The following is a 23,753-nucleotide window of genomic DNA, read 5'->3' on the forward strand; positions in this document are numbered from 1 at the left end:
AATAAACCAACTGCAAGAGAATGGAAAATATAAGACGGAAGAGCAAGTGAATGTTGGAAGAGGCTGAGGCGCGTTTGTACATCCCTGATCTGGGCTGTATCACTTAGGCTTTGCTACTGCAAGTGGAAGGAGGGCTCACAGGGCACATGGAAAAATAAAATTCTACACAACTAGAAAACCGGCAGATCTGGTAAATGGCTAGGCCAAAGCTCTTTCGTCCCTGTCGTACAAATGAAAAGGGATTATTTCATTCCACCACTCTATGCTTCCTCGTAAAGCAGATATTGCCATGATTTCCACATCCTCCCTATTCAAATATTTATTTCATTTATTTAGATGGTTTATTTGCCACCGTTTGCACAAGGCACAGAACCACTTACAACATGGCAACCATTCAAAGGCATCTTGCAATTATGCATAGGGCCCATTGTGTACTATATTACAATAAAAACTAAAAGCTGTATTCAACCAACTTTTATTCTGAGTAGACCCATTAAAATTATTGACCATGACAGAAATTAATGGGCCTAAGTTAGTCATGACCATTCATTTCAATGGGTCTACTCAGATTCAACTCAAAAGTTTAAACCAAATCATAATAAAACAAGGTAACAGCATACAGTATATCTTGAAGGAGGAACTGGCAGTAATTCCATATTAATTTCATCTAGAATAAAAACAAACATGTTTTTGTCACAACTAAAGCAGCTTCTTCTCTTGAAGAGCATTTATCAACAGCTCAACCATCTTAATTCATTCTTCTATTTTCCAACCATGTGACCTTTTGATCTTGGTAAGCAGGATAAAGAGACTTTAATCAGCTGCTATAAGGAATTATTAATGGCTAATTGTGTCTGTCATCCCAATTATATATTTGCAACCTAAGGTGTTCCTGGCCATTTAAAGTGTCCTTTGCAGCCTTCATCATTGTGAGCTGCCACAAAGGAATGTGGGCATAATTGGCTTGTATGATTTAGAAATTAGTCATTGGGCTGTAAAAGGTGCACTCAGCCAATGAGAAAGTCTCAGCGCGGACTGGCGCACTTTGATACAATTTTGTTCTGGTTTTTCAAAGGCTCTCTGGAACAGCCTCTAATCTTTCATTAGTGACACTGTGGAAAGATCCATCTGCCAATTAGCAGAGACTTGAAGAGAAGAGGGTGGCTTGCAGTTCTCGCTCTAAATGAAAATGTCTCCTAGTAGTCAGAATCCCAATAAGGAGAGCAAACTAGTGCTCACTGGAGAAATCATAGTACTGTGGAGTTGGAAGGGACCCAAACAATCCTCTAATATCAACCTCCCACAATACAGCAAACAGCTAAAAATCCAGGACACATGGCCACCCAACCTCTGTTTAAAAACCTCCAATGAAGGCGAGCCCATCACCTTTCAAGGTTCCACCATTAGAAAATTATTTCCAATATTTAATCAGGATCTCCTTTCTTGTAATTTGGATCCATTATTTTCTGTCTTACTGTAGGTTTTGTTTCATTTTGAAAAATACCATTTTATTTTATGGTTTATTATTGTTTATATTTCGAATTAGATATATATGGGGGCACCAAAATATTTTAAGTGCTTAGGGCCTCTAGAGGTCTTAATCCAGCCCAGCACCCATCCACTGGATCAGTTCCTGTGAAACCTGTTTGTACATATGATGCCTGCAGAAAACAGGCTTTGGCCAATGGGTGGTAAAGCTGAAGCCTCAGACACTTTGATTAACTCCATGATCACAGCTGTCCATGGAGGCGCAGGTCAATTCTGTATCCAGGGCAGCTGTCTACCAGCTCCACCTGGTACGCAGGCTGAGACCCTACCTGCCCGCAGATTGTCTTTCCAGAAGACTACTGCAACGCGCTCTACGTGGGGCTACCTTTGAAGGTGACCCGGAAACTACAACTAATCCAGAATACGGCAACTAGACTGGTGACTGGGGGTGGCCGCCGAGACCACATAACACCAGTCTTGAAAGACCTACATTGGCTCCCAGTACGTTTCCGAGCACAATTCGAAGTGTTGGTGTTGACCTTTAAAGCCCTAAACGGCCTCGGCCCAGTATACCTGAAGGAGCGTCTCCACCCCCATCGTTCTGCCCGGATGCTGAGGTCCAGCGCCGAGGGCCTTCTGGCGGTTCCCTCATTGCGAGAAGCAAAGCTACAGGGAACCAGGCAGAGGGCCTGCTCGGTAGTGGCGCCCACCCTGTGGAACGCCCTCCCATCAGATGTCAAAGAGATAAACAACTACCTGACATTCAGAAGACATCTTAAGGCAGCCCTGTTCAGGGAAGTTTTTAATGTGTGACATCTTAGTGTATTTTTGGTCTTTTTGGAAGCTGCCCAGAGTGGCTGGGGAAACCCAGCCAGATGGGCAGGGTACAAATAAATTATTATTATTATTATTACTCTTTGCAACCCTCTGCACCCTGCCAAATATGGTCCCCACAGGAGATCCAGATCAGGAGATGGTCCATAGAGCCAATAGAGTTCCCCTTCCCTACCCTAACAGGAAGACCCAGATAGTTTTAACTGTACTATTTGAAAGGCTTTCCAGATCAAGTCCAGTTTAAAGGTAAAGGATCCTAAGAAGGGAGACCAGAGGTGGATTCCAAAACTGCCCACAAACAATGAGCACCTGGACAGGAGACTGAGCAGGAACACAGGACACCTGGTGGTCATAGGCTTCATAATTGGGTCCCCCCCCCCCAATTTAAATTGTAGCCATTGTTTCTAAATTAGATATGGATTTAGAAGCAATGGCTAACATTTAAAATGAAAAACATACATGAGTATACATACAGATTAATATATGCATATTTCATGCAAATCTGTCTTATTTTTTGCAATGGGCAACTGATCACCTTAAGACCATCCTTATGCTCCCCATCCTTCTTAACCTGCTCTTCTCTACATTAAGCCATTCCTCATGGTCAATACAGTGGTACCTCGGGTTACATACGCTTCAGGTTACAGACTCCGCTAACCCAGAAATAGTACCTCGGGTTAAGAACTTTGCTTCAGGATGGGAACAGAAATTGTGCTCTGGCGGCGCGGCAGCAGCAGGAGGCCCCATTAGCTAAAGTGGTGCTTCAGGTTAAGAACAGCTTCAGGTTAAGAACGGACCTCCGGAATGAATTAAGTACTTAACCCGAGGTACCACTGTACTTCCTTCATGGTCATAACTACTTAAATCCTTTTATGCCTCACCTTTCCTCCAAGTTGCTCAAGATGGCATACACAGACTGAGTGACCCCAGTTTATTGCACTAGGAAGAGATGGACCATCCCAAGGTTGAACATCACAGTCCACAGAGGGATTCAAATCCAGGTCTCCCCAGCCCAAGTCCTCAGGGATGGGGAACATGTTGCCCTCCATGGGTTGTTAGGCTCAAGCTCCCATCAGCCCCAGCAAACTTCACCAATGATCAGGGATGATGTTAAACCATAGTCCAACAACAGGAGTTCATCTGTTACTGCTCTAGCAGCATTACTGCCTTAGCTTTCTTAACATCAGACCAGCAAGCAGTCTTACAAGGATCCTTCCATTATTGCCCTTATTATCAGAGCCAATCCAAATGAATGGATGAAGTTCAGCCATGTTTACAAAGTATTGGGGGTGTGAGAGATTTTAAAAAGGGCACACTCACGCAAACAAGTATCATTTCCAACTATGGGCAAATCTTTTAACTACAGAAGATGATATTGGAGAATCCAGCGCAGAGCCTCCTCAGCTTCACTCTTAAGTGCTTTTTCCCCTGCTAGTTATTTATAATTGCACCAAGTAAAAAGTTTGGTATGCAAGATGTCAGCCTGATTAGAGATTATTTAATCATTTTTTTCTGCCTTCGTTAAGCTGTTTAACCTCTGCTGTAATCCTGGCTGAGCCAATGACTTGCTGGGTAACCTCTGGCAGGTCCCTTGACCTTGCCGATCCTTTGTCAACCTAGCTGGAAAATTGGTTAAGCTGCCAACTTCACAGGCAGGAATGGGGGAGGCCAGGAGGGAGGAGACGACCCTCTCCACAAATCATCACCATGATACACACATCACATTTTTGAATCTTCTGATAGTGAGGCAGCAATATGGCTTCAGGATTTTATTTTATTTTATTTTTAAAAGAAGACGTTTGAGCCTTTCCACACAGGACAGGCAAACACTGATAATCATCCTCATCATTTCCATTAATTTATTTGTGAACCACCTTCCACACATATGTCCCAGGGTGTTTCACAGACATATCCTTGAAAGCAGTTAAAACAGCTATAAAAACAGTACAAGAACCACCAAATATAACTTCAAAAACAGCACCGAGTGGACATCCAGGCCCAGAGACCTTTTCATCAAGCTAGAAAAGCTTGGGAAACAAAAATGTCTGTTTCCAGAAAGTTTGGATACTGTCTTATTTATTAATTAAAATTTATATACCAGTTGGTTGTTTTTTTAAAAAATAAATAAAAATAAACCCTCAAAGCTGTCATATCTCAAGATCTAATGGTAGGTATATGGGTGATTTTCAGTTTTCTTAAATTTATATCCCAGCATTACTCTCAAAGGAGCCCAGGTCAGCAGCTGATCAGCAAATATTTCCAGGTCCCAGTAATTTATATAACAAGAAGGTGTGTGTGTGTGTGTGTGTGAGAGAGAGAGAGAGAGAGGGGGGGGGGAGAGAGACAGAAAGACAAGGAAGGAAGGAAGGAAGGAAGGAAGGAAGGAAGGAAGGAAGGAAGGAAGGAAGGAAGGAGAAAGAAAGAAAGAAAGAAAGAAAGAAAGAAAGAAAGAAAGAAAGAAAGAAAGAAAGAAAGAAAATGATTTCTCTATCCTAGAATGATGGGACATCCAGCCAGGTGAGAGAAGGCCCACCCATTTGCTTCTGTATCAACAGTTGACTCTTTAAGATGCTGCTAACAGGTACCATTCTTAGGGCTTGACCCATGCCTAGAAAACATTAATCTGAGCAGTATTTGCTTGACCCGTGCTTTCTAGGCACAGGTCCCCTTGCCTCACACTCCTTTCCCAGGGAAAACCCACTCTTTAGCACGAAATCAGAGCAAATGTTGATCTGGAGAAGCCCCAAATTGCTGTTTGCTCCGACTGAGAGAAGTTTTCCCCAGGGAAAAGCGTCAGGACAAGAAGAAGTGTAGATGAGCTTTCAGCTGAGCAGCTAAGGCCACTACCTTAAAGAAAGGGCTTGACTGGTTCAGCAGGTTTTCTCTTACAGATCCAAACCTCATAGATACAGAATCACAGACCTGGAAGAGACCCACAGGTACCATACAGCCTGACACACACACCCCCCAAAAAAAAGTATAACACTATGCTCTCACAACAATGAGTTACTTTATTCCATAGTAAGTGAATGGTTACCATTTATGTCTATCAAAACACCACACTTCACAAAATCAGAAGCTGCCTTGATGCAAGCCAGACCTCTAATCTATCTAGCTCAGTGTTGTCTACTCTGCCCCGAAAAACAACATCCCTCCAGGAATTCAAAGGGTTACTCTACAAGGAGATGCCTGGGAACTAAGGGAGAAAAGATTGTCACATGCCTTCTGCATCCGTTACCCTAGAGCTACACCACACCCACAAGGGTCTTGAGGCATACATGTCCCTCCTTTCTCCACCCCTTAACCACCATGGACATTTTGCTTAGCATGTAATGAAAGTATGACACACAACCCTATTCCACCACATCCCTACGAGACAGAAGGTTTCTACAAAATAATTGCAAAATAAATATTTTGAAAGGGATTCACCGAGGAGGAGGATTCCCATCCCAAGAGTCAATCTTCCTCATTCTTTCTCTTGTAATAGATCTGTGGTGCTAAATGTTTAGGTTCTTTCTCTTGTAATAGATCTGTGGTGCTAAATGTTTAGGTTTAGTAAATATTAGGATTTAATTAGAACTTGTATGTTATAACTGAGATATGTTATAAGGCAGTCTCATTGTGTATTAGAAGGGGTTTATGTAAGGGGTTTGAGGTGTTTAATTAGTGTTTGTGTGTAAAGACTGTGTCAGACCTTCAGAATGTAATCTAGAGCCATGTATGAACCTACTTCTGAGCATCAGCAATTAGCATGTGAAAAGTTAATTAACCTAGGTAAATGTCCTAAGTGTGCACCAGTCTTTAATCCTAGTCGTTGATGAAGTCAGGTGACCTTTGTTAGGTGATGCTACTTCAAAACATCAAAAGAACTGACCATTAGAATACAAATGAATAAAGGAGGTTTAGGTTTTAGGAACAGCAGAATTAGGAAATATGGGACCAGGAAGGAGGAATGGATTCATGCTTGTATGTGCCCAGAAGACCAAGACAGGTGGCAGAGCAAAAAAGGATGTTGACGATGCAACTGTAAGGATAAGCTAGAATGTTTTGTGGTGCTGCTGCTGTGTGCTCATTTGGAGACTAAGGGTTGTATTTATGTGTAAAATAAACCCTATATTATTAAGACACTAGCCTCCATTGTGTCCAATCCTTCCAAAGGAACACAGACCCTGGGTGAGCACCTGGAACCCCATTTGAGTCAGCAGTGATTGAAGGTGGCACCCAACTTTTGTAATACTCCATTACAGAAATTGGGAAGGTACATATGCATGCTTTGAAACATAGTATCTGCAGACTGGGGTGGATGAATCTTTCCATTTGGCTTTCTCATTTTTCCAGTCAAGTTCAGTTCCCCACATTTCCACATTTTGGGGGGGGAGAAAATTGGGAAAATTCATCAGTGAACTAATGCACATTTCTTCCACTATTCACTTTTTGTATGGTATTTCACCTAATGTGCACTCCAATATAATGCATTTTAGTGTTATCTTAACATATGCATGTTTATGCACACTTTCACACAACGTATACTTTTTAAAAATATGCATACTTGTGTTGGAGAAGCAAACCACAAATTTCAGAGGTATCAATTTCAAAGGAAAGCTTCATTTCAGCTCTCAGGCAGTGTGAATTAAGGAAATTCACATATAAATACAAAACAAAATTTCCCCCTATTGTGCAAGTGATAAACTTGCACACACAAAAGCTCTGCTACAGATCAGGCATCTCAAGCAGCACCATCCTGTATTCCCAGACATTCCCCCCAAAAAACAACCACTCCAAAACCACCATTTCCCAGGAGGAGGCTCAAACATGCAGCTACAAGCCTTTACCTGTTGTTTATGGACCCCCAAAAACACAACTGGAGTTTTCTCCTCCTCATGGGTTAAAAAACCGGTACCTCCTCTGCTTCCAAGCACTAGGCTCACATCCCCAGCAGGAGACAACCAGCAAGCAACACCCACAACACCGCAAACATATTTGAAGAAAAAAGGTGCAGGCAAAAGACACAGGCATACCAGGAACAAGAGTTAGAGAAACGCAAAGTTTCATTTATATATATCAGTTTCATTTAGAGAGAGAGAGAGAGAGAGAGAGAGAGAGAGAGAGAGAGAGAGAGAAGCAAGCAACTATACCCATGTTGGCCACGAACACCTTTTCTGCAGCATTCAGAGAGGAGAAGAGATATCCAGGACTAGTCCCATCATGGAGGATATCCTTAGGAAACTCCAATATAGAGGAGGGGGTGATCTTTGCTCCTGTCTCCTGACTTTAGGAAGGGGGGGATATAGTTTGTCTCTCTCAGATTGCAACACAATCTCTCCCTCCCCATAGCCACTCCCTTCTTCCTGCCTTCATGTTCTGCTTGTGGACAGTGGGCTATACCTATAGTTTAAACAGCCTCCAGCTGTATCCACTTGCTGGCTTAATCCTTGATTAGCTTAGCTCCATCCATCCCTTGCAGACCTGGCAACTGAAGAAGGCAGAGTTGATTTTCTCAGCCAGGCTGTTTCTTGAAAAAATAAGAAAACATCTTTAAGCATTTTACAAACACTGGAGCTTGGGGAATATTCAGCAGGCTTAAGCTGGCTCATTTGTTTCCCACCTCCTCCCTGCATAATGACATGGGGGGGGGGGGAGCTGCACCTGTGGAAACTCTGCCTGCCTCAAGATTTTTATGCCACATACGCAGAAGTCGTGTCCTTGCGCCTCAGTGCTAATTAATTGGTTTGTTAATTCTAGAATTTCCACCGTCTTTCCATAAAGTCATAAAGAAAAAACAGTTTAAAAAACAGTAAAAAAAAAAAAGAAAGATAACCCCTCAGGCCTTGTTAAATAATAATCCAAAAATAAATCACAGCCCACACTAAAACTCAAAAGCAGTATAAATTCAATCTTTCTTTTTAAATTAAATCTATTTTTTTTTCCTGAAGAGGAACACTGAAATAAAACCCATCCCCACAGCTCATGTGGGAGTATGGAGGCCAGAGATTATTCCACTCCTTGGATCATTACAGGTAAGATTGTCAGCTGCCCACAGAAATATGCCAGTGATTTTTTAAAAGCAGATTTTCCAGCTGCACAAATTTCCAGTCAGACACCCCACACTAAAAATAGAAGAAAAATGCCAAACCAAGAGACGTGTGCTTTGCTCCTTGTTTCCTTTACCCGTGGCAGTTTCTCGACAGGAGAGGGTAGTTCTTATTTACTATACAGTGACTCCAGCAGACACATTCAAAAATGAGTACTTTAAAGGTATTTACTATTAAAGGATGCAAATGCCTATTACCTGACAGAAGAGGAAGATGAAGAGGTGGCAGCCCCAGCCAAAAGAAGGTAGCAGCATTTTATACGGTTTGGGCAGATTGTCTTAAGTACGGAAACTGAACACTTTCTGCCCTTATGCAATTGGTATACAGTATATGCTTTTCCTGACATTGTTTGCCTTTAAGTACTTAATAAGCACACACACGTAACACATTTAATTCCCCTCCACCCCCATTTATCAAACCACACATTTGTGACCAACTGCACATTATTTTTTTTAAAAAAACCCCTTCAAACATGCCCCAGGGTGTATGTGTGTGTTAAATATCTGGTTACATTGCCAGAATGCTGTGTAAAAGCGAGAATTCGTGACTAGCTGCTAGTTTATTTTATTTAGAGGCAAGCTGGGAGGGCAGCCAAGAGACCGTCTAAAGGAATTAAGCTACCAAGTACCCTTCTCTGGAAAGGGAGTTTTCCCAGCTAAAATCTGGATTGAAGACAGAGCTATATTGACTCAGAAAAGGGGCTTCTGCTAGCCCATTGGCATTTTTGGCTTCTCTCCCACCCCTACCCCATCTTAAACACAGTGTGTAAAGCAGAAGTTTGGAAAGCTCTGTTTTTGGTGTGAAATGAGGATCCTTGCAGTTTTTACTTTTGTGGAGTACAAAAATGTAGATAGTGGGGGGAGGAGGAAATTAAATGCATACAGTACTTACTTACAAGAACACCTGCTTTAGCTAATGTTCTATCTTAATTTCCAACCGTTGACATATTTGCTCATTTGTTAAGACTTCGTATGTGTTTCAAATGACATACTCCCAGAGACTGTGGTTAATGCTTAATGACTTCACCAGGGGTTGCCACTAGGTCTCAGGTCTGGGCCCTGAAATCTCAGAGTCTGGGATGCTCCTGTCCCGACAACCCTTGGGTATCTGTAGCACCCAGGAAGACCTTACTCAGCCCCACAATCTCCATAAATTGATCTCATGGCTACAACAACCAACCACTTTTTTTGTGTATTTTTGTCCTTCTCCCCACCCCACCCGATTTGTGTTACATCTTGCTCCATAAAGAACTCTGAAGAATTTAGAAGCTAGTTGTAATTTTGTGACCTTTTTGGTTGGCCTTCCTAAAGCGATTACCTTTCCAGCATTATCACCTGCTCACTGCTGCAGCTCTGAGGGACCTTCATTTGGCCTCTCAAACTGTGCCTTTAAGAATTAAGAGCTTTACTGACAGTCCCCTCATTTCTGGTTGAGCTCATATATATTTTTTCTTTAAGAGCCTGACAAGCAGAAATTTGGCAGAAGGTTGCTTTTCCAAGCATGCAGATGGGATAGCTGCAGCTGCTGAGTTCTTGAGCCTGTCGCACAGTTGAGTTTTGAGGCACAGCAAAATGTAAGAAAAAAGAACTTGATAAGCTCGTGTTAAAGGGACGGTTTCAGGGCCTTGCAATTTGCATTTCATTTATCCCGGTTTTGAGAAATACAACCCTCCAGATCTCTCTGTCTGGAAGGATATAAAAGTAAGGAAGTAAATAAATGCAACACCCTTCCACAGCTTCACTTTAGTCCTTGATACTGAGTAATCACAGCATGATAATCAAGAGGTGCATGGGTGGTAAAATTTCTCTCTACTCCAACATCTTTAAAAAACAACAACTGAATTTACACATGCCAAATTGGATCCCAATTTGAAAGCATGTGAAATTACAGAAACTTATTGCAATATAAGTTGCACCTCAGGGCCAGACCATGTGCAGGGATCTTACCAGAGCTGCTGTCATTCAAACATACCACTGGGACTCACTGTGTCAAATGAACCCGGGCTCTGGTATAGCTCTCTTGAACCAACCACAAGTCGTAAACCATAAGCAAAACTTGGTTGCAGTTTGTGGTTTGGTTGCAGTTTTGATTACATGCTAAGGAAAGCCATGGGTTAAGTTCAGCACAGCATCAGAATAATATTGGGGTGGTGGAGGTGGTAAGCAGTCACTATTTCCTGTCCCAGAGTCTACATACTTGCATGCTAAGCCATGGTTTAGCTTAGTGTGCAAGCCAGGCGAGTCTATATGGCAGTCAAAACCCAATCAAAGTGCTTATGTTCACAAATGAAAAGGTTTGCTTCCTACCCAAGCTTTCAAGGAGGAAAAACTTCTATGCATTTTTGTTTCAGCTTCGATACAGGTAACATATTTATTGGAAAAAATTTCTCCACCAACAATGGTGAAATCATGCCAAAAAATTACAAAACATCATGGCAAGTTGCTTTATAAAAATAAACAGAAGGATTTTGCCACACTGATTTGTCCCCTTCTCCCTGTCAGTTTTGCATTTTCGTCCTTACAGCAGGATGTTGCGAGTTCTATTTCTTTGTAATATATAGTATTAGAAAATTGCATTCCATTCAGAAAAATGGTTCTGCTATCAGATAGCCAAGAGCCTTGAAGAGGCTCTTTTCCCAAGTTCTTCCTAAAATAAATATAGAAAATAGCCTCTAATGAAAAGGTTTGGTCAGTTTAAAAGAAAAGGAAAAAAAGGTCTCTTTTCCTCCCTTTTTGGGAAATAGAACAACATATCAGTTCATTTTAAATAGTGCTCAAGGCTCTGGTGGATTCAGCTACTGAAAATAATAGTAGTTTTTTTATAAAAAATCTCGTGATGATCCACTGAGTTCTTGTTTTGTCAGTAGCCAAAGAAAACATGGGTTCCTGCTTGAATCAGTCACCAAATGCCAGGCACAAGCAATCTTCATTAGTAACGATCATCATAATTCCATGAAGCAGCCAGTAGAAGGTAATCTTTGGCAACTGTGGTCAAACAGACGGTGTCTTTGGTAGGTGACCCTGCTGTATAATTTGTGGCCGCTTGACTCTGGGCTTCCGTCTCTTTGGCCTGCTCTTAGCTTTGATCTGCACCACAAAGAAGGCCAGGACCACCATAGCACCGAGTAACGCAAAGACGGGTATCGTCCCTCCCACATCCTGGTTGTACCGTCCAGGCATTATTCCTGTATGGGAAAGAGAGAAGATTAATGTAAGCAAGCTGAGGATGCATTAACCCATGGGCAAACAAGAGTTGTAGAAACTGCCATACAACTACTGGGTTACCAGTCTTACTCAGAGTAGACCCCTGAAATTAATAGTCACGGCCAACTTAGGCCCATTAATTTCAAATGGGTCTACTCTGAGTAGGACTTGGCTGGATACAACTCACTGATTTCAACCAGGGATCACTTCCATGCAATTTTATTAAAGCTGATCATCAAAAGCATAGGCCTGCCTAAAGTTTCCCTTGTGGGGGAAACTACCAGTTTGAAAAACAATGTTAAAATATGAAACACTGAACCTACTATGTGCCCTCCTCTATTGATTTTACCTGGCTATAAAGTATCCCAGAACTATGAACTCTTCCTTGCCTGTATGGAGAGTGGTACGCATCTGGCCGCACCCACCACTAGCATGTGGCCCCTTGGAGGCTGCCCGTGAGAAAATGTGGCCCCTTGGGCTAAAAATGGTTTCCCACCCCTGCTCCAGGGTGTTACTTGAGTTCACATGGGGGGTGTCCATCAGGGCTAGGCATAAACAGGTATGTGCCATAGAGTATTCCCCAAGAGGAATTTCGATGGCAGACATACAGGGGCTCCTTATCAGACTATTCTACGTAGAAAATGGCTACAATTAAAGCTAGGAAATATGAAAACTACTTTTCTAAAACATCAAAAGCCGGAAATCTCACAAGCTATGCCTGTGAACACTGTGGACAGGTGTGCTAGCACTAATTATGGCCAAAAAATACATACTAAAGAGGCATAAATGAGCTGTAATCTTGATAACTAAAAGTTGGACCAAGATGATTCCAGATGTCTCTGTATTTCTTCTGCATAGGTGTGTATGCTTCTATCTCATTTAGGGTGGTGTGATGCACTGTGGGCAACAGGTGTCCCACCATTTTGGCACCTACCCCCTGGAATATCCCAGGCTCCACTTTCTCCAGGTGACAAAGGCCTTACTTGGGGTCGGTTCTGACGGAAACTTGGTAAAGCCACTTTGTCCAGGTCGATTGACAGTAACTTCTGATGTTTCCATAGGTTGCTGGAAAAAATGAAAGCATCCAGAACTATTAGTACACTGGGCTACTAGTCAATCAAGACTGCTAGAAAACATTTTGAATATCTGAACATTTCAGTGGGTCTACTCTATGTACATCTTAGGTGAGATACAACCTAGGATTGCAAACTAGGTCAGGCAGACTCAGCCTTGTTTGGCCAGAGCTGGGCAGTGGCACATGGAAACCGCAGACACTAGCCGCAGTGGACAGAAGAGCCTCCTTACATCTATAGGTCAGAAGGGGTCAGGTGATACTCCCCAAATCTTATGACAACCCCTGGCCTGTTTTGATGGTCTGAGCAACTGGGAAGTCAGTGCATGCTGGGTACACACTACATTTGCTTCACCTGGCCTCAACTGCAAGGTCTGGCATTCCATGTTGTTTAACTTCTATATGGTGGGCCTTAAATATTAAGGATGACATTTTCATCTCCACAATCAGGAGAGCTAGAAACTACTTTTTGGGAGGGGAGGAAGCAGACAGGTTTCTTGCGAATGTGGTGTGTGAATTCAGCTAACTGCTGGTTCTATGGGGTTTTTTTTGGTATGTTTTTAATTCCGTTTTAACAGTATCATTCATATGCCTGGAAAGTTAATCTGACAAAATACTGTGTTGATTGAGTGCCACATTTATTACATTCAAAACTGGAAACTGGAAACTAAAGGTGGATTTAGCAAAATCAGAAATTGCAACCTGGGAGCCGTTTCGTTCAGAGGCTGTGGCTTCGCCCAAGACAAATGAGGACACGCTGGGAGTGAGCGGGGCTTAGGGTCACGCAGGTGAGCCTCGAGCACCTTCGAATATCGATGAAGATGGTTACCTGAAATCACACAGTGAAACAGTTATACCAGAAGATAATTCCCTGCCTGCTGCCTGTGCTGTTTTCTAAGCATGAGGAACACATCTTCCATTCCTGAAGTACACACGCCCTCCCAAATTCTACAGTAGGTGGAGGCATGGAGCAAGTGTTCTGGTTGGGAGGGCAGATACATTTGCCTCATGCTTCCCATGGAAGCAGTCAACCTGAAGTGGGGGCCAGATATTGGGAGACTGTCCAAGAGCCTGCATTTCCCCTCCCCTCCTCCCACCACATTTACATTTGACCCCTGCCTGTTATGAACCCTGCCAAACAGCAGTGGCGTAGCGTGGATTGTCAGCACCCGGGGCAAGGCAAGTAATTTGCGCCCCCTAATCCGTGGATTTTCCCTAACCCCAGATGTTGCACCCGGTGCGGCCGGCCCCCCCTGCACCCCCCACGCTACGCCACTGCCAAACAGACTGAGGCAGGTAAGAGCAGTAAACTAACCTGGACCTTGTGTTCATCATCTGAGGTCCTTTCTCTGTGTGCCTTCTCTGAGGGAGATCCAGAAGCTGGCAACATGAGAATGAGCCTTTTCAGCGGTAGATCTCCCACTTATGGAATGGTCTCCTTGGGTAGACCTGCCTGGGTCCACTGCTGGCTACATTTAGGCACCAGGCCAGGCAACAACTTTTTCCCCCCAGCCAGATTATTGGCCTTTAACTTAAGAGATTTTTTAGACACTACAGCTTCTTAAGTGTGTGGAATGCTAGACTGCTTTCTATGGATATTAGTGTTTTTAGCTTATGTTTTAGCTTTATAGTGGCTTTGATTTTTGTATTACAGTGGTACCTCGGGTTACAGACTCTGCTAACCCAGAAATAGTACCTCGGGTTAAGAACTTTGATTCAGGATGAGAACAGAAATCATGCGGCGGCAGTGGGAAGCACCATTAGCTAAAGTGATACCTCAGGTTAAGAACAGTTTCAGGTTAAGAATGGACCTCCAGAACGAATTAAGTTAACCTGAGGTACCACTGTACATTACACTGCAAGCCACTTTGAATTTGCATTTTGTTTTTGTTTTTAAAAAGCAACTAATAAGTCCAAAGAATAGTAGCAATGGGATCATCCACCCCACTCCCAGGCCAAATACTACCACAGGTCATCTGTAGCAGCACAAATCAAATGAAAATCACCTTCCATTCGCTCTGGAAGAGCATAGCCTATGCCTGTTGGAGGTCGTTGTCTGTTTTCTGAATGGCTGAGGCTTGGTGGCATAACTCCGTAAGATGTGTATTGAAGAAGAGAATCAAGAAGCCAAAAGCAATCTGGAATTTAAGAATTAAAAAAAAAATCGAGTGTTTTGAGCCAAACAAACCAACTCCACACATTAACTACACTGATTGACACTTTTAAATCCACTGCTGCCACCTGTTTTCCCTTGACACTGCATTGCTGCTGTTTTTCTGTGCTATGCTCCTGAAGCTCAGCCCAATTCTTTTGCTGGGACTAAGAATGGAATGGGGGAATGCTCTGAGCCTGGTTTTCAACTCCCATCAGTCCCAGGCAGCACGGCCAACAGTCAGGGATGACGCAGCTTTAAACCATGTCTCTGATCTGCTCAGCACTCCCATTTCTATAATGCAGGCTCCTTCAGAGGTGGAACAATAGCCATCACCATGGTCTGTTAGTTCAAAATGCAAATGCATTTCAAACCTTATTTTCTGATTCTGGTGTTGCCTATCACAAACAATGGTTTAATGTGATGGTTCAGACACTAAAGGGAAGTTAAGCATCCATCACGATGGCTTAGTGATCTGTTGGGATGGAGCCTCAATGCTTGTCTTCTATGCCTTCACGACATCAACCCTGTGAAAGGAGAGGTCTTATCCATGGCTACCCAGTGAATTATAAAATGTTTGCTCTCTTTCATGTGAATTGACATGGTGCAATAAAGTCAATCTAAGCTGTCAGAAAGAAGGCTTTCATTTACAAGAGCAATGTTTATTAATGCAGCAGAACAGGGCTGCCCAGAGGGGCATCATAATTGTTTTCAGCCTTTAAATTGGGAATAGGTTATTTTGAGGCACGTGTCTTTTAGGCATGAACAAAAACTACTGTGCTGGGGAAATTTTAACCGGCCAAATTTTCAGACCTGAACCTCTTGGAAATCTAGTTTAGCCTTCACAGACCATTTTAGCACAGTTCAAAAAACACTGTCTGACAATTCCCACCCAGGATAGCTGTTTGGTGGGAATGGGAGTTAATCTGCATAATCCTGATGTAACTGAAATGCTCACCTTTGATTTTTTTTTTATTAAAAAAAACAGAGGTCAGACACGTTTTTAGGATTTACAAATCATATATGCGAGGAATTTTAAACACAGCTAAGCTCACTGATGTCACAGCAGGAGGTACTGCTTTCAATTTGCAACATGAAAGCCCGTCTGATACTGTATTTAAAGCTATCCTCTTTGACTGATACAAAGAACTCAGTGCTGAATTTAACAGCATCCTCTGGATGTTGACCTGGTGTTTGTTTCCAAGCCCAATTGAAGGCACTCACACTGGTGTTCAAAGCCCTCCATGCCTTAGGCCCCAAATGGCCAAAAGACCGCCCTGCAGACCTTCACAGGTGTTAAGATCAGTAATGATTCAAGGGGTGGTAACATGGGAGAGGGCTTTCTCTGTCACAGTGGTGGAATTCCCTCCCAACAGAGGGGCACCTTGTGCCATCGTTATTCAGCTTTCATCGTATGCTAAAGACATAGCTCTTCCCAGGCCTTTGATCCATTTTACTTTTTTGTACTGATACTTTGTTTTAAAATGCATTGTTTCTGCTGCTGTAGTGTATTTTGGGACCTTATGATGAAGGATGAGTAAGAAATCTAACAATTAATTATAGGGATCATAATCCCTAAATTCCCTATATTTGGTATGAAAGCTAAAACACATCAAATGTTTGAAGGCATCAAATGAAAGATGGACAGTAAATAATTTCCAACCATAGTCATACATGGAGTAGACCCAATGGAAATACATGGAGTACTCCCAATGGAAACATACTACTCTGAGTATGACAAGCCTTCAATATCATCCAGAAATGTAAAGCGTTTGAAAAAATAGTAGAAATAATAGTTCTGAGGGTTCTATTAGATCTTCTGGTCCTATGAATTTTCCACCCCCACATCTTTGCATGGAACCATTCAAGGAGTTTCTTTTTCAAGTCCGAGTGAAGTTATTCTGTCTGGAAGCTGGAGCGGGAGAAGAAATCGGCAAGTGGTAGGAAAGCGCTAGAGACAAGATTTACTCTTTAAGTCTTAAAAAATTTGCTTGTAAATTTACTATGCAAATTTGCTATGCAAAAGTAACAGCACTCCATGACTAATCCCAAGCAATCTTGCAATTATTAACTCTGAACCACCTCAAATCAGATCATTTCTTTTCAGTAAATCTTTTTTCCTAGCTAGTAAGATTGAGATTCTTTTCTGTCTTCTTCTCTCTCTCTCTCACTCATGAACAATTCTTCCACTAAAGCTGCATTCCTGTGCCCAATTACTGGGAGTAAACCTAATTGCCCCTTGCTTCTGAGTAGACATACATAGGATTTTGCAATAAGACCTACCACTAGTGAAGGTGGGATTTAAACTTGTTCTACTGCAGATATGAAGTCATTGTACCATATGGTAGGGTGGCTGTCCACTGTGCATTGGCATTGTGACAACAGACTTTAACTTACATGAGTAATGGGATGTTTACTTAGCAAATGTAACACACCTTTCTGCCTGTGGCTATCATCCAAGCAATTTGAATCACCGTACAAAACGATCCTGCCTCCACCTTCTGAAGGAACTTGGAAAAGGCCCAAAATGGGGACATTTTCTATTATTGCCGTTTCCTGCTTTAAAACTTCAAGACCTAGAGGAAAGGGTGGAAAGGAAAATTGTCATAAGGCAACATCCCAATGATCTTGCATAACTTGGGTAGTCAAAAAGCACTGGCTCTCAAACGAAAGATTTAAGACGCATTACATTTCTACAGGATGGTGTGTGTGTGTGTGTGTGTGTAAACAAAATGGAAAAACCCTCCCATCTCCTTAATCCTATGTAGCTTCATCTATATAATGCTGCACCTCTACACTTTAAATGATTTCCTATGGCTTCCAAAGTACAGAAGAGTTGTAATTCTCATGTGCATTTATTTAAACGGATTTACAATGGAAATGTGGAGTGTTGGGGAATGCCCATTGCTCAGTGGTAGAGCATCTGCTTTGAATGCAGAACGTCCCATGTTTAATCCTCACAGGCACCTCCAGATAGGCTTGGGAAAGACTCCCTGCCTGAAACTCTCAAGAGCTTTGTAAAATGGTTAAACAGGATCTAAACAGGTCGCAACAGGACTGAAAAGCCAAATACAATACCACCAAATTGCCATCATTCTTCATTTTGCTTCCGTAAGAGATAAGGGCAAATAATGAGCAGCGAGCAATGGCTACATAAGAAGGCAAATGTATTTTTCATTATAACTGTAACTTTCTGGTTTATCAACAGTCATAGTTAATGGTTCAGCATAAAAGGAAAGAAGATTAGGAGACTAATTTGGGGAAACCATTTTTTAAAAACCAAAAAGCGACTTCCATTGTCCTTTCTCTGCTATCAAAAGAATTGTAGCAAAGTCCTTGTATCAAAGCTGCACGTGAAGAGAGCCACACGTGTGTGTTGGGAGCAGAGGTCAAAAGTGATTAACGGAATAAACAGCAGCTCTTTTTCTTGCTCATGAAAAACTGCAAGTTGCTTTTTAGACTCCAGTGATTTTACAAAGCAGTGCTCCTGATGCAGGGCTGGAGGCAGGAAGAAGCCTATAATGCCCAAGGGTTAAGTGCTGTGGCCCTCTAGATGTTGCCAGACCCCAACTATCATCAGCCCCAGCCAGCATAACCAACAGCCAAGGATGATGGAAGCTGTAGTTCAACAGCATCTGAAGAGCCACACGCTAGCCTCTCATGCTTTACTGTCCATGAGCAAACCCATACTCACCAGCTCTGCTCTCAGATTTTGGAGCTCTTTGGGCAGGGGAGTGTTCCTGGGATGGGATGGTTCTTTAGGGCAGGAGATCCACATCTCAAAACCCACCTGATTCAAGTTTGCAAACAACTTTACCCAAAGTTATTTGGATGCCACTTAGACCTTCAAAGTGGTGAGCCATGATGTGGCTGTAAGCCTTTCCAGTGCAACACTTTTGGACACTTTGGATGAACAAAGATTAGCATGGAAAGTGGCTCGTTGCTTTTATTTTACTTGAAAAACTAAGTGAAAAGTTAACCCCCATCATGCCCAAAAGGGCTGCTGGAAGTTAAATTATACAATGAACCGTAATTCCGTGCCTACCTAGGAGGAATATGAAATGAAATGCAGCTCTGTACCTTGATCCTTAAAGGTCTGTGCAATCACAATGCCATCTTCTGGAAACTTTGCAATACTACATCCGGAGGCGTAGTTCACTGCAAATAATAAAAAAGGGAGCAATTCACCAATTCTAGGTGATAACTAGAATCTTGCAGCCATAATTTGACTGGTGGATTCAAATCAGCCACCCAACCCAGCCACACTACCCTTTTAATAGCTTTTGGACCTATGCTGAGAAAGCTCTTGTGCCTTCCTTGTACATGTGCATATAGGATTGAAGCCTAAAAAGTGCAAAAGAAGATCTGTTACTAGCCACAGCTTTTCCCATTACAGGGCTGCAGTAACGACAGACTTTGAACCAGGTGCAATTCTCCCTTCAATATATATCTTAAAAGACACAGGTATCCTTTCAAGATCCCAATCTGGCAAAACGTCTCACAGACTCCAACTCCCTTGTCTGCCTCACTATTCCCACTGCTATTATTAGTTACTGCTCTTGTTCTTGTTATTATATCTATTACCCGCTCATCACAAGAAGGTCCCAGGGTGGGTTACAGAAATAAAAATACTGCATTAAAATAGCTTAAAACAAATTACAATCACAACTAGGGTGGGTCATTCATATAAATGAGTCTCTCTCTCTCTCTGTGGATATAGATATCTCCAGTGTTGAAGGCCAAGGTAAAGAGGTGCATACACTGAACACTGTACAATTAAGGTGCCAAATGCACCCCTGTGGGAATGGAATCCCACAACTTAAGGGCTGGCAAGGGCTGGCAAAAACAAAAACAAACTTTCCCAGGCCACCACCCACAATAGCTTCTGAGAGTGGTGGAGCTCTGAGATGAGGTGGCCTCCTCTGCAAACATCCTGTCCATCAGTCCTGTGGTAAGGGAAAAGAGGGCCTGCTTGGGTCAAACTACACAGGGCCAATGGACTCCCATCAACCCCGTGAGGAGGAGAGTGAGGCAAGCAAGCAGAGATATCAGGGCCTGTCCCAGTTACACTGTCCTCTACCTACCCTACCCTCCCCACCCCACCGCCCGTGTGTGAACCTTACTTTCTGTATGATTTATTTTAGTATTTTAAAATTGTGTCTTGGCAGACTGGTGGCATATAAATGCAATAAATAAATAAGACACCCAGTTGACTTACTTTCATGACTTGCCATGGTAAAATCCCCTTCATACAGCCCGTCACTAAAGGCCATGCCCCACACCGAAAGAAGATCATTCAGAGCTGGAATGTTAGCTCCCCCAGTGTCAGGCATCCACCATTGCCTACAAATGCATCACCACAAGTCAAGTTATCACAACCCAGAAAACACTGTTATTTCTTTGGTGGGTAAATTTGAACTGCCACGACCCACACCTAATGCCCTTGCTGATACAGTAATCACTAAAGACAACAGGATTCATATTTGGAGAAGCCTCAGATATGCAGAGGCTTTACAATATTCCATGCGCATCTGCCAATGACTGAATAAGTTTGCCTAGGCCTCTTTAAAAAAAAAGAAAAAGAGCTGAAGTTTATTATTATTATTGATTAAACTTCTATACAGTCATACCTCGGGTTGAAGTTGCTTCAGGTTGAGCGCTTTCGGGTTGCACTCCGAGCCAACCCGGAAGTAATGGAACGCGTTACTTCCAGGTTTTGCAGCTCGCGCATGCGCAGACGGTCAAAATGACGTCACACGGATGCACGGAAGTGGCGAATCGCGACTTGCACACGTGCAGACGCGTGTTGCATTCACTTCTGGATGCGAACTGGGCTCCAGAACGGATCCTGTTCGTATCAAGAGGTACCACCCTACTGCCCTTCATCCAAAGAACACAGGGTGGTTTGCAATATAAAAACACAAAAATACATACCATAATAACAAAACAAAAGTAAGTCCCCCACCAGTTTATGAACAAAACAATGTTTCATAAATCCGTTTAATTAGCCAAAGGCCTGGGAAAACAGGAATGCTTTTGCCTGGCACCTAAAGACATGTAACTAAGGCACCAGGTGAGTCTCCCTGGGGAGAGCATTCCACAAACAGGGAGCCATCACAGAAAATGCCCATTCTTATGTTGCCACCCTCCAGACCTATCGCAAAGAAGGGACACAAAGAAGGGCCTTAAATGATGATGACAGGGTCCAGGTTGCTTCATATGGATGGAGGCAGTCCTTGAGGTATTGTGGTCCTGAGCCACTTAAATATTTAGATCGATTTAAGTTTTTCAATTTTGTACTAACATTTTAAAGCTTCCCTACAAGTAACAAACTACATCAGCCAACAACCACTTGATTTTGAAATCCTCTGACTGACCATCTAGAAAATTCTGAAATAAAAAATCTACCTCTAGGTGAGCTGTATAAAGGAAAATATAGGATACAGCGGGCAATGGCTTCAATCTGGCCAGTTGCTGAATATCCATACCTTGTGTTTTCATCATAAAACTTGACTTTCCTCATCACTGACGTGTTGTACCAGTCACTGAATATTATGAGTGACAGTCCATTGTCAACATCCCTCCTCAGTTTAGTGATTTCTTCTGGAAAATACTCTTCCTCACTGTCCACCATCAATAAGGTCCCTGCAGGAAAAGGGGAACAACAATTCAGAATGACAAAAACCTGCCCAACATCACTTTGCCCCTTGCATGCTCCCAGACCTTTTTATGAAGGGAGACAGAAACATGCTTGGCCCAGGTTTTTGCCTCAGAGAGCAGATAGCCAGTGATTCACATCCTGTCCTTTCTCTGCTGTAATACCGGGTTCTCTCTTTGACTAAAGACAGTCACATTTATCCTCCTTTCTTGGCTTCTATGCCACTTTTTAAGCAGCTTTCTGGCCAGGCCTACCTCCTCTCCTTTCACTCCCAAGTCTCATATGGTGATTTTCCTCTGGCTTAAAGAAACCAGCAACCTCCATTTGGCTCCTCTCCTGTTCTGGCCTTACATCTTATTTTGGCCATCCCATCCTCAATTTGAGAGCTTGGGCAAGCTCGCCTCCCCAAAACTGCTTTGATATATAAACAGCAAGCTTGCAATTACTTACCATACTGACTGGCATCGAAACAAGTGAAAGGTGAACCGAGAACTTCAACGAAATACCCCATACTTCTCAGATGTTGGTACATATCCCTGAAGTTTGTGTGGATGTGGTCACCGTTCCTAAATAAACCAAGTGAAGTATGTAACCTGATTTTCTTGTCATATTACTTTCTAAGGGTTTTGGTATCTTAAAACAATATATGTGCACAGTTTATGGACAAAGCCTATCACTTGTGGTTCAAGACCAATGGCAGATAAGAAGGAATATAATTTGAAATACTGTGTGCATATAATAAACTACAAAAAAATATTTCACAAGGTATGAAGGGGAGGGGGGCTGTTTTATCCTGAAGGCCACATTTCCTTCCAAGGGCTGCAGTGGACAGGGCCAAAGAAAAAACTACATTTGTATAGTAGGCTGATTTCCATGCATACCCCTTTGTATTTTTCATCAGAAAAACAAGAGGCATTTACCAGAGTTTAAGGAAACATTCAGAAGGCCAAAGCATTTGGGTTGCAAAGCTGAGTCAGTGAGATATATGGTTTGGGGGTTTGTGCAACAGCTTAGCGTCATGGCTTAGCGTCATGTGTGAACCAGACCACATGTTCAATGACTTTATATCTTGCTTAAAGCAGAACAAATCCCAATAGGGATTTATTTTTAGGATATATTTTGGGGAGGACAAAAAAGGAAAATGCAAATTACACAAGTCAGGGTGTAGTTTACCTCTATTACTGTCACAATGACGAAGACCTATTTTCTTTCTAAGCTAGCATGCAATACTGTAATTTATAAATGAACCAGATTATCATGGAATGTCAGAACCGAGTTTATAATTTCCCCTAGAACTACAGAAGATTAGGCAAATCTCCATGTTATCTTGAGAACAGAATTGTATTTCCTATTTTGTCAATGTTGTTATATGCCAGTATCATCATCATCACCACCACCACCAATTATCCACCCTAAGGTCCCAGAGTGGGTTACAGCATTGAAAACAATATTAAAAACCATTTCAAACAGTAGTAATGGTCAGTAATGCACAACACACACACACACACACCAGTCTAAGGGATCATTCTTCATCCTCAAATTATCCCTTGGAAAATATCCTGGTGGATAGCGGAGATTGTGATATTGATCCCAGAGGACACGCTTACTACGTGGGGGTGTCGGGATAACTTTCACTTTTATTGGGAGTTTCACGGTTGAAGTCTGTTCAGCGCCAGCTTTCGACTGAAAGAAGTAGAAACAAAAAGGAGTCTGGTGTACCACAGAATGCTTCCTCCAAACAAAATCCAAACTACAGAACATTCAACTGATAAATATTTTTTTTAAAGCTGTCATTCAAATACATTCCATCCCAACCCTTACCACAACCTCACAATCTCACAGTATAATACTGTGGTGTAGTGGCTTGAATACGGAAAATATAGCTTAAAAACCGCAATAAGGCACAAAGCTCACCAGGTGACACTAGCCAGGTCACTATCTCAACCTTGCCTATTTTGCAAGGTTGCTCCAAGACTGCAGCACCACTCCAGCCTCCTTGGACAAAAGGCAAGATACAGACGCTGAACTATTTCAGATTTTGTGCTTGTATTTTCCAAACAGTGTTTATGCCATGTACTGAAAGGATGGATTTTGTGTTCAAAATCAGCTTGTAAGAAGAGATCATCAGCTGTCCAGAGAAGAAGTCTTCAAGAGTCACACAAAGTGTGTCCAAAGTACCTGGGCAAGACTAAAGCACTCCTTTGGGTCCCATGGACTTTAAAGCTAGATGGTGCTGTTTTGTTCCTTTGTTGTT

At 42.4% G+C, this 23,753-nt stretch overlaps 2 protein-coding genes across 3 annotated transcripts in view; both read right to left on the minus strand.

The window, feature by feature from the left end:
• Positions 1 to 9,595, minus strand: part of SLC38A8 (solute carrier family 38 member 8) — a 28,261-nt gene extending 18,666 nt beyond the window's left edge. Inside the window, exon 1 of the mRNA XM_028739547.2 lies at positions 7,458 to 9,595. Coding sequence (XP_028595380.1) covers positions 7,458 to 7,461 — 4 coding nt within the window. The 5' untranslated portion in view covers positions 7,462 to 9,595. The remainder of the gene's footprint in view (positions 1 to 7,457) is intronic.
• Positions 9,596 to 10,765: 1,170 nt separating this feature from the next.
• Positions 10,766 to 23,753, minus strand: part of MBTPS1 (membrane bound transcription factor peptidase, site 1) — a 30,556-nt gene continuing 17,568 nt past the window's right edge. For both annotated transcript variants that reach the window (XM_028739544.2, XM_077931750.1), the window contains exons 14-23: positions 23,010 to 23,182; positions 21,950 to 22,065; positions 21,330 to 21,486; positions 20,060 to 20,184; positions 18,922 to 18,999; positions 17,277 to 17,417; positions 14,696 to 14,827; positions 13,392 to 13,518; positions 12,552 to 12,682; positions 10,766 to 11,598 (exon numbers count right to left, since the gene is read on the minus strand). In XM_028739544.2, coding sequence (XP_028595377.2) covers positions 11,405 to 11,598; positions 12,552 to 12,682; positions 13,392 to 13,518; positions 14,696 to 14,827; positions 17,277 to 17,417; positions 18,922 to 18,999; positions 20,060 to 20,184; positions 21,330 to 21,486; positions 21,950 to 22,065; positions 23,010 to 23,182 — 1,374 coding nt within the window. In that variant the 3' untranslated portion in view covers positions 10,766 to 11,404. The remainder of the gene's footprint in view (positions 11,599 to 12,551; positions 12,683 to 13,391; positions 13,519 to 14,695; positions 14,828 to 17,276; positions 17,418 to 18,921; positions 19,000 to 20,059; positions 20,185 to 21,329; positions 21,487 to 21,949; positions 22,066 to 23,009; positions 23,183 to 23,753) is intronic.

Source organism: Podarcis muralis, chromosome 7 (assembly GCF_964188315.1).
Source record: "Podarcis muralis chromosome 7, rPodMur119.hap1.1, whole genome shotgun sequence".
In the NCBI taxonomy this organism is placed as follows: domain Eukaryota; kingdom Metazoa; phylum Chordata; class Lepidosauria; order Squamata; family Lacertidae; genus Podarcis; species Podarcis muralis.